The following is an 11415-nucleotide window of genomic DNA, read 5'->3' as shown; positions in this document are numbered from 1 at the left end:
ACACAGCATCTCATCTCAATCTCAGACACAGGAGGTAATCAGGACACTCCACGCGTGTATATGCTCACCACACACCCCTTAGTAAGAAACTGACTCTGACCTTGCTGTCACTTCACTAAAGGCCTCTGGTGAAGTGTAAGAAGAGGGTGCTGGACACAGCAGTCTGAGCTCCTGTCAGGACTTGGGCTTTCCCTTCCCACCTGTGTCATCCCGCTGGCCTTCCTGCAAGTGAGGCTTACTTACCAGGACCAGATGAGCGCATGCGCCTGGTTCCCTGAGATCCCAATAGCCCAGGATGGTGCAGAAAGATGGGGGCGGGAGACCATTCTTAGGAACTAGCGCATCTGCCTTATACTGTGAGTGTCAGCTGACAAAAGACCAAAAGTGAGGCAGAGAGAAGATAAACACCTTAGTACTGTTGACGGGGCACTAGGTGACCTCCAGGACACTGGGGCGAGATCCTGAAGCTCAAGGTTCAAAGTCCTGGGCTGTCTTGACAGTTCCCTCTGGGAGCTGTAGAACCACCCCACCCCAGCTTGTGCAGCAGGAGGAGCCACAGGGCAGGCAATCGCTTGAGCCAGTGAGGCAGTCCAAGTACCAGCCATTTTTTATTGGATGTTACATTCTCCATTAGGATGTGAGGATTTGGGGGTGCTGGGCAAAGGTGATGGTCAGGAATGCAGAGCGCGCCCTCTTCAGTGGTACTTGCGTAGCCGCTCGTGTTCTGGAGTCAGAAAGGCAAAATGGCAGTTTCTTCACCAGCGTGGAGAAAGCACAGGAGGAGAGGGAGGGCAGCAGGCCAAAACCGCGTGAAGCCCTCCTGAGAACTCCTTTCAGGAGACACCCCACAGCCTGCTTGTGGAATCAGGAGCTCATCTGCCCCCCTCCCCGGCCAGCTCCGCCTTCCCTGAAGGCGCTCCCGCTCAGAAAAACCACCCAAGCGGCCACCCTCAGGGCCAGCGCTGCTCGGGATGCCCCAGGCCGGCAGGGGGCTGGACACTGGCGCGCACCGTCCACGAAGCCCAGACAGTGGCCTCTCCCTCCAGACAGACTCCTCTCAGATCTCAGAATGGGAGACGCCACACTTTTCCAGAGCTCACAAATAGCAGACTGCAGCCCTCAACCCACTTCCCTCTTCACACTGGCTGCTAGGAAGATAAAGCCAAGTTTCCCACCAACCTCTGGCAGAGCCTGCAGTATCTGACAAAACGCTGCCTAAATTTTTCACCTCATGTTCATCTTACTTTTCCTGTCTTTCTCTTTGCCACAGTTTTCTCTCTTAAAACATGCCATATTCTGGTAGGTCCCTCCAATTCTTCAGCTGTCTGTGGCATGACTTCTAAATGAGAAGGTGAACCAATCCCGCCCTGTCAGGGGAAACCCCACCAGAGGCAAAGCAACCCAGAAGAGACTCACTGAGCTCCTTGTAAGAGCGGCAGTAGTTGAAAAACACGTAGGCCGCCAGCACCATGGAGAGCCCCGCGATGCTCCCTTTCTTCACGTTCACGTACTTGTTGTAATACCGATAGTAGCCTGCGAACAGGGGGGAGGCCACTCCTCTGAGGACACATTCTAACGGGAAAGGGCAAAGCTGAGGACAGGCCTCAGGGCAGGAGGAAACGGATCGCAGAAGACAGCAGAGGCTGGTCAGAATTAGAAAGGAAAGCAGAATAAGCCCCCCGCCCCACCCCTCGGGGGGCTGGCGACCACACAGGTCCCATGACATGATGACACAGGACTGATCTGCCTGGTCATGCACTTTAAAAGGACAGACCTGAAAGACCATTTCAAACGTCCATCCTGGAAGTCTGGGCTCGCAGGGAGACGAGCATCGCAGACTGGTATCCCCTGTGCTTCCAGCTCATCTTCTTTTGTAGGCTTAGGACATTTCTTTAACACAGAGGCAGTGGTACACATTCCAGACAAGAGAAAACATATCCTTATCTGACATATTTTCAAGCTAGCCTTTCACAGGACTCATCAAACATGGAAATTCGAGGCCTAATAATCTCACTCTGTCCTCTACATAACTTTCAGGTCTAAAACTGGTGAAGTTAATTCAGGGCAAAAAAAATACCTGAAGACCCAGAGGCTTGCTCTTATTTACACATGCCCATAAGGCTCTGACCTCTTTGAAATGCTCCAGCGATGCCCGAAGGGGTGAAATCCCGCATCAGTATCCAGCTTGGCAGCTCCCCTAGTTTGACTTCCAGGAGCTTCTTCTCCTTCAGTGGTACTGAAAAGGACAACGCAAAAACACACCCACTGAAAGGGTCTCCCAGTAACACAAACAGCATCTGTCTGTGTCACGTCAACCGCTCAATAATGATGCATTCAATAAGATCACTAAACAGAGGCTGCACGTAAGTAATATGATGGGTAAACATGTCACACCAAATATCTTAAGCCAGAGTATATATATCGCAGAACAAGATCCTGAATAACAGCCTGCTAGGAATAACTATGTAAAAAGAGAACTAAGGGCCATGAAGAAGAGATAAAAGTAGAGGATGGATGCCTTTATTTTATAAGGAGGAGTGGCGAAAACTGACTCAGAGAAGTTGGTGAATCCTGAACAAAGGCAGAGAGCCTGCAGGCCGCGGAGGCACAACTCGACCTCAGGTCTGGTTCCCATGCTCCTGAAGCCAGTCTGACTCCTACCTCAAGCATCCCACCTCAGACCACAGACATCAAATGACTTAGTAAAAGCCATTTCAGAGGCCCCATGGGCCCCAGATCATTTCCCAATGAGAATATGGACACAGGAAGGGCTCTTATCTGAGGTCATACTGTATTCGTCTCTGGGCTTAAGAGTAAAATAGGAAAGGGGCCAGGGAGGGGTTGGCCCTGTGAACGCTCAGATTCATATGCTCATAAAAGGAGGGAATGGTCTCTCCTTTGCTGTCCTCTTCCCAGACGTTAACTTTAAAAGGTTGTTTGGCAGGTGTACTCTTCAGAGCAAGGAGTCAAAGGGTACTGCTTCTTCTTAAAGATGACCAGAAGGAGCCGGATTTAATCATTCCAAGGTTTCTTCTCCATTTTCAGGATCTAAGGAAAGGCTTGGGCTCCTTAAAGACTAACCTTGAGAATTCACTGGCGGGGAAATCCCACCATGAACTCTTATCAAGGGCAAGGGCCATCATCAGGCTTAATGGCACATTCACACAAACTATGAAAACATTCATATATCCTGCATTCTTGTTCAGGGGCTGACAAGTGCCTTGGCACATCACAGGAGAAAAAATGTCAACCATTTATTTTTCTTCATATTTATGTATCTGTGGTGATGGTTAAGTCACTCAGTTGTGTCTGACTCTTTGCAACCCCATGGAGAGTAGCTCCAAGAGTTATATATCTGTACTATGAGGAAGACAGCATTTCTGTAACCAAAACCAAGAAATGTATAAGCACAGGAAAAAAACAAAACAAAAACACACACACACACATCAGCCTTAAGGAGAGCCAAGTACAGCACCATCACAAAACTCCAGGAGACCATCAGATTCATCAGAGATGCATGCACACTCACTCACTCCAAGAGTTTCTCTCTCAGCAGAACACAAGGCCTTAGTCCTTGGCTGCATACTGGCCCTCCCCCAACACTCCTCTGCAGTGGCTGGTTCATACCAGTGGAGTGTGGTGATGAACAGAGCAGACTCTATCACCAAGTATTCTGGGTTTAGTGCCACTTTGACGCTGTGTGCCCTCAGCCAACTTACTGCCCTCTTTGTGCCTCAGTTTCCTCTTCCGTAAAATAAAGCAGGAATAGTACCCACCTTGCTACTGAACTCTAGGTACTATGTAAATAGGAATTATTATTATCTGTCTTCCTGCCTGTCTGTGAGCTATCTGAAGGTGGGAGTTCCCCACACACAGTTCCTGGTCATGACAGAATTTCACTGAAGGTTAAGAAAGGACCACAGGTTCTTGGGAGGGCAGGTGACTACCTGACTTATTTTATGACTTCAAGAAGCATACCGTCCACCTATATGGAGAGACACAAGTGTCTTCTGTGTGCTAAATCCAACCAGAGAGTGAAAGGTTTTAAGTTTTGCAGGTCACACAAGGTCTCTGTAACATAGTCTTAAAAAAAGAAAAAACAACTATTTATGCACACATGCCACATCGCAAGTCAGGCAAGATCTTAGTTCCCTGACCAGGAATGGAACCCAAACCCCCACCCCCACCCCTGCCCCACAGTGGAAGCACAGAGCCTTAACCACTGGACCACCAGGGAGGTCCCTGAACAAATAGTTTAAACAATAGTTTAAAACTAAAACTAAAAACAAATAGTTTAAAAACATAAAAACTATTCTTGGTTCACAGGTCATACAAAAAAATAGGCCACAGGAAATCCAACTGATTGGCCACTCTGTCAACCCAGATCTCATCTATCCCTGTTGGTACTTCCATCACTTTATCTGATAATGAATTCGTGGCTTTATGCTCTGGTGACAGAGATCACCTAGAAGCTCATCAGTACATGGACTCCAATCCCTTCACCTGGGTGACACTGATGGGCCAGACGTGACATGACCTTACCCAAAGGTCACACAGGGAAAGCTGGATCACCGCACTCAGCAATGGGCCAGGTGGTGTTCCAGCACCTTACAAACATCGCGTGTTTAACCCTTAGTTCACAGTGCTCGCCACAACTCTCTGCTACAATAACAAACCAAGACTCAAGGCTTCCTTTTCACATGCTGTCCTGTTTACACAACACAACCACCCTGGATAGACATTCTCATGCCCGTTCTTACAGACGAAAAAAAAAAGCATCGTTATCATCTTTTTTGACCCCCTTTTCATTTCTCCAGGCTGAGATTTAAGAATATAGAAACTGCAGGAACACACAGACCCATGAGTCGAATTCTGCCATTATCATGCAGTGTGACCACAGGCAAGCCATACCACATCTCTGACCTGTTACTTTCCTCACCTTTAAAATGGGATCAACGTTCCTGGCGCTGACAAGGTTACTGTGAGGATCCAGAGCTAAAACAGGGTGGTTTCAGTATTTCTTAAAAAATCAGTGTGGACAGTCTGGTGAGTGTAGAGATTTATACACGCGTATCATCGAAAAGGCTGACGGTCATACGGTCACTTGTGTGACTAAAAGCTCAGTTTACCACAAGACCCCAGAAGCCTAGGTTTGAATCCCAGCTCACCCCACGCACCACTAGTGACCTTGAATAGGTCACTTCACCTCTCCAAGCCTATTCAACACACTCAAGCGTCGACCCTTCCGTGGTGTCAGGCTCTGTCCCAGGCATAGCTCCCCCGGGAACTTAATTTGAGCTTCCGCTTAACACGGAGGGCTCAGGTGCAAAGAAACGGCCAGAGCATGGATGAGAGTGCCATTCCTCAGCGGGGAGAGGAGGGTGGGGTCCGAGGCGCGCCTTCCCAGGCCCCGAGGCGCGTCGCCGGGATGCCGTCGCCCTCCCGGCCGCAGCCGAGCGGCGCCGGCTCTGGGCAGCCAGGAGGCACCGCTGGGCGAGCGGAGGAGGATTGGGCGGCGCTGGACCCTGAACAGAGGGTCCGGTAGGCCTCAAGTGAGGGCGCGGCGAAGGTCCTGAGCGAAGGGGAGGCGGCTCCTGCACTCTGTCCCTCTCTTCCCAGTGTGACTCTGGGCACTGGGCCCCAAACCCCAACTCCTGCCTCCACCCGAGTAGCCCTAAATGGACCCAGAGACTCACCGACTGACGCCATCTTGGAGTCCTGGCTGTCCGCTCGGCCGGGCCGCGCAAGGACTGCTGGGTAGGGAGCATGCCCTCTGGGGGCCAGAAGCAGAGGCTCACGGGAAGCAGGTCGAGACTGGGAGGAGGCTGGGCTTGCAAGTACGCCATGCGTTGAAGGGCGAAGTAAAGAAGGCAAAGCCCCGCGACCCCGCAGGGGAAGCCGGGCGGGAAGGGGGCGGGGGTGAAGGGGTGGGAGTGGAAGTGATAAGGCTCACCATGGGCTTCCAGCCCCAGGAGGAGATTGGAAGGGACCAAAAAAGGGGGGTGAGGGGATATAGGGGAAGAGCATCTTAGCTTTCTTACTCTGTCGTCTTAAATTTGTTGTGAAGGATGACAGGGGCATATTAAGATCTTTGTCCCAACTGTGCTTGATGGGAGATTCAAGGAATCCCCGGTCACCAGGAAAAGTCTGTGTCCAGGCTTAGATTCTAAATATGTTTGATTCCCTCATAGCTCAGTCGGTAAAGAATCTGCCTGCAATGAAGGAGACTCGGGTTCAATTCCTGGGTCGGGAAGATCTCCTGGAGAAGGAGAATCCCATGGACAGAGGAGCCTGGTGAGCTACAGTCCGAGTGGTCGCAAGAGTGGGACTCGACTGAGTGACTTTCACTTTACTTCGGTTTGATTGCAGAGTAACTGTGTGTCCAAGCTCTGGGACTGCACCCTAAGGTCGGAAATAAGCAATACCCTAGGGATACACAACTTTTTGCCCCTTCTCCAGAAGCAATGATGATGCCTCACCACCATCTTGTTCTTTCTGGAAAGGTGGCGATAACCCTTTCTGGTTAAGCAATTCTGACTTGGGCAAGATGCTTCAATGGCCCGAATCCTAGTTTTCTTCTCTGTAAAATAGGGATATAATGCTTACGTGGCATCATTGTTGTAGGATTTAAAGGAAACAATGTGTGTCAAAATAAAATAATAAGAACTGAGTGTATAGTAGGAATTGGACCAGTGAACTGATGGCTTCCTCAGGAAAGTGACTTGGGAGGAGTTAATTATCAAACTCATTTTTATCAGTCACTTATTCATTCACCAAATACACATTGCTATGTACTGAGCACTAGAGACATTGAAGTCAGACATGGGACTTCTCCGGTGGTCCAGTGGCTAAGACTTGGAACTCCCAATGCAGGGGGCAGAGCACAGAAGATTTTAAGGGTTTTAAATATTCTTTATGATGTTATAATGATGGATATATGCCAGTATACGTTTGTCCCAAACCCATAGAAGATACATTGAGTGAACTCAAAGATAAACTGTGTACTTTAGGTGATTGTGATGTGTCAGTGTAGATGCATTCATCATAGAAAATATAATAGTCCGATGAGTGGTGTTGATAATCAGGGAGGCTATGCGTGTAGGGTGGGCAGGAAGTATTTGAAAACTCTCTGTACTCCACTCTCAAACCTAAAGCTGCTCTAAAAAACGGCTTTAAAAAGATGCATCACTCATAGCCGGTGCTCTGGGACAACCCAGAGGGATGGGGTGAGGAGGGAGGTGGGTGGGGGCTCCAGGATGGGGGGGACACATGTAAACCCCTGGCTGATTCATGTTGATGTATGGCAAAAAACCACAATATTGTAAAGTAATTAGCCTCCAATTAAAATAATTAATTAAAAAAGGATGCATCAAGTGCCAGCCACAGGTTATAGCTTGTATCATCTCTCTAGAGAGCACTTGAGCTGCAACATAGAAGCCATGGTTTTCTTCCTGAGTTACTTTCCTGGGTTTGCAGGAGTACTCATTTTCTGGTACTTGAGTTATTTTTTTATACAACTCCATCTCCTTTGATCATCGTTACTCATTTTCACCCCATTCTTTGTTATGGAAGGAGTCTTTTGCATGTTTTTCTCAAAAAAATGATTTTTTTTCTTCTTTGACTTCCATTAATATTCTGTTAATATTGTAAAGACCTCTTGCAATTCATGGAGGTATCTTGAACTAAATGCTGGTTCCAGTGTTCAGTTTTAGTTGGTGTCTAGTCTTCATGGAGTGGTAAGTTCCTAAGAATAAACTAGAGTCCTGGAAAATTTCAAGTTCAAATTCTGGCACAGAACGGAATCACCCCTCACCCTACCCTACCATAGCCATTAGCCTTTGAGTCCATCTTACCATGTTTCCTTAACAGAAACATCTTCACTTTCCATACCTCTAAACCTCAGGCTCTTTTCTAAGCCATGCCCTGAAGTTTTAATGATTCTTAGCCAACACTAGACCCAACAGACTGCCTCTCTGTGCCTGTGAAAACTGTCTCTAGACATTCATAAGATGTAGTTTTTCATTCTCTATTCTAATCTCCCTCTGTGACCCGCATTTCCTTCAGTCACAGTTATCTACAATATTTGATGGTGCTTTTTTTTTTTTTAACATGGCACAGTATCACTTGATTAAAATGACTGCATGAAACAATACACATTTGCCAAAACTATAGAAACACAGAGAATGACTGTCACATTCAGGATGACTTTAAAGCTGTCTTTTGTTCATTTAACCTCAAACATTATTCTCCAGTTGTCCAGAAGTCTTCACTGGGACACCTTATTGTCCTGAAAAGGGTACTTTTTGGGAACACCAAGGCCTCCGACACACCTCATTTCTCAACCCTACACCTGTTCCGGCTCCCTGAAGCCCGTTCCCAGCCCGGTTTCCGGCACTCAGCAGCTCCCTCTGGTGGCCTCGGACGGATATGCACAGGAGCCCAGGAGCTGCAGGTGTTATTACTACCTCAAGCCTGATGGTGAGCCAGGCTGGACCCGGGAGATGTGAGCGCCGGATGCAGCAGCCCCAGCCCTAGTTGGAGGTGGGGAACAAGGTGGAGGAGGGGACAGTGGGCACAGGAAAGCCAAGACCTGAGTTTGTGCCTGTAAGACGAGTTGGGAGTTGCAGTAAGGGCAGATTCCTCAGCGGGGTCACCTTTACAGAGCTTCTGGAAGGGATCAGCAGAAGGCACAGAGCCAGAGACCCGTCTCTCTGCGCTCAGACTCTGTCTGTTCAGTATCTGGCCTGCACCTGGGCTTTTATCGTTGTCCTCCCCAAATCTGGCCAGTCAGAGGTCAGGGCTTCCGGAGCATCACAGTGGGAGTCTGGTCCCCGTCTCCCATCTTGACATGGGTTGAAGGCCCTCCAGAACTGCCCGTCCTTGTCCCTGTCCCTCAGGGCCCTGTTCTGCTGCATCCTGCTTCTTGCAGCTTCTGCCTCAGTCTCCTGGTCCTGCCTGTTCTCTCTCCAGTCCTGTCATTTCTTGCAGAACCGGGAGATGCCTCACAGTTACCAGAGAAATTGCAGGAGCTCAGAGACAGCGACTGGCAGCTATCATGATGTCTGGTAGAAGAGGGGAAACACCCCCAGGAAACCCAGGGTCCCCAGGGCCACGCTTCCTCCCAGCACTGGCTGATTTTGAGGGAGAACAGGACACATGGTCGAGCCTGAGTAGGGAAGCCAAGCAGAAACGCTTCCTGGAGTCACCCTTCGGGCCTGGGAGACCTCCTCTTCCATCTGGGTCCAGGACCCTGACTCCACTGGCAGTTTCCATGGTGAACAAGCCTCAGCGCGGTCCTGTCCCCCCACCTTCATTTGCACAAATGAGGTGACCCAGAATGACAACGGGGATGCTCAGATGAGGGACTGGGACCTCAAGAAAGGAAGTCCATGTGGGGGCAAGGCCCTTGGATGGGTGACCTGGGGTTGCAGGCATCGAGACCTGGGGCTCTGCTGGGAGGTCTGAAGACCTGAGCAGCAGCTCCTGGGAGAACCAGGAATTGGGCTCCAGAAAATGCAGATGGAGCCCAGATGTACACATGGCACCCCACAGCAGAGCTGAGGCAAGTATCAGAGGCGCCATTCACAGCGGAAGCATCTCAGCCTAAGAGGAGCAGTTCAGAGATGAATCCACTCAGGAGGGCAGCTTTTGTCTTGAAGAACAGTGTCACCTTCTCAAATCCCTCTAAACCCCCCTCCCCAAAGCAGTCTCATCAAGTGACTGAATTCTAGGAAGTTGCAAACAGTTCAAATTGGTCTCTGCAGATCCTCTCTCAAAACCATTGAGTTTTGCACAGACATAGAAAGAAATCTTAGGGTTACCAAAGGGGAAAGCAGGGAAGAGGAGTAAATTATGACTGTGGAATTAACAGATACACACTTATATATATAACAGATACACATGTTAATTGTGTATCAACAACAATGACCTACTGTATAGTACAGGGAACTATATGCAATAGCTGTAATACCCAGTACTGGAAAGGAACCTGAAAATATATAGCTGAATCAATTTGCTGAACACCTGAAATTAACCAATATTGAAAATCAACTATGCATTAGTCGCTCAGTCATGTCCAACTCTTTGCAATCCCATGGATTATAGCTGGCTTCTCTGTCCATGAGATTCTCCAGGCAAGAATACTGGAGTGGGTTGCCATTTCCTTCTCCAGGGGAATCTTCCCGACCCAGGTATCGAACATGGATTGCCTACATTGCAGGCAGACTCTCTATGGTTTGAGCCACCAGGGAAGCCTGTAAATCAACTATACTTCAAATTTTTTAAATGGGGGAATAAAAACCCATTGAGTTTTGTAATGGGAAGTGAAGTCCAATGAAAGGGAGAAGAGAGATGAGAGTCTAAAGCAAGCTCTGCCAAGTGACTAATAGGTTATCTCAATCTGTCCCCAGCTCTCTGATCCCATTCCTGTGGTGCAATTAAAATAATCTTTTTTCTTGCTGTCCAGCAACACGACCTGCCTGCCACTGGGTGCTCTGGGTCTCCCTCACCTGGGAGCTTCTTGCAGCTTCTCCAGGAAGGTGAGGAACAGGGTGGAGGCAGCCAGCACAGAAGGGGCTCCCTGGATCTAATCCAACACATGTACGGGACTACTGATGTACTGGCTTACTGATGTATGCAGTTTTCTTTGAAGTGGATAAAAATAAGATGGGTCGGTGAATGGGAGATGGATGGATATGTGCTAAAGTAAGTGCCTCTAAATATTAATGATAAATATTTGCAGGATACAGGTATAAACTGTAAGATTCTTTTAGCCATCCATTAGATTTAAAATTTTTCATATTTAAATGCTGGGGAAAACTTTATGAGGTCCTCCCTCCTTTCATGTTTTGTGGAGGTCCCCATGCAAATGATGTGAAGTTTTAAGGTAGTTGGACCTGGTGGGATGCTAAGACAATGCGGGGGAGGGGGGGAGCCTGTTCAAAACAAGACCATAATTAACCATTACCCACATTCCTTGAGGGATTGCCAGAAACCTCTTACCCTCAGTTCCTGGACAGGTGGAAGGAGGCCTCCCACAGCTCAGAAGGGAGCCGCGGGGCACAAGGAGCATAGACCTCACCCCACGGACACACTGCTCTCCAAGTGTGCCTGCTGGGAGTGCGTGTTAATGTCACAGGTGGGACAACCATTGCATTGGCAACTCCCCCATGAAGAAGTCGTTAGTGGGGACTCTCATGCTCACTCATCTGCTTAGGTGGAAAAGAAAACGCACTAAACGAGGCTGACTGCTCGGCACGCCTTTCCTTTTCTCCTCCTGCCAACCCTGAACCTGACGATGGCGCTCATTCAGGCTCTGATGTGTTCCAAGTCTCTAACCACATCTTCCTCTCTGGCTGGTGCTCCAAGCAGTGAGCACCTGTCATGATTCAGCCTCCTCCAGGTTCATCCAGTACC

General features: G+C 48.8%; 1 protein-coding gene across 2 annotated transcripts; it reads right to left on the bottom strand.

Moving 5' to 3' along the window:
- Positions 1–584: 584 nt before the first annotated feature.
- On the bottom strand, positions 585–5827 carry ATP5MF (ATP synthase membrane subunit f). 2 transcript variants are annotated; one of them, XM_043455967.1, is made up of 4 exons: positions 5697–5827; positions 2129–2236; positions 1417–1533; positions 585–753 (listed from the first exon to the last, which is right to left on the bottom strand). In XM_043455967.1, the coding sequence occupies exons 1-4, from the start codon at positions 5707–5709 to the stop codon at positions 731–733; spliced, it is 261 nt and encodes an 86-aa protein (XP_043311902.1). In that variant the 5' UTR covers positions 5710–5827; the 3' UTR covers positions 585–730. The 2 variants fall into 2 exon arrangements, with proteins under 2 accessions (XP_043311902.1, XP_043311900.1); XM_043455965.1 differs by having other exon boundaries at positions 585–724; positions 5697–5821.
- Between the last annotated feature and the right edge of the window lie 5588 nt (positions 5828–11415).

Source organism: Cervus canadensis, chromosome 32 (genome assembly GCF_019320065.1).
Source record: "Cervus canadensis isolate Bull #8, Minnesota chromosome 32, ASM1932006v1, whole genome shotgun sequence".
Taxonomy (NCBI): Eukaryota; Metazoa; Chordata; class Mammalia; order Artiodactyla; family Cervidae; genus Cervus; species Cervus canadensis.
This window is presented reverse-complemented; position numbering and strand designations above follow the sequence as displayed.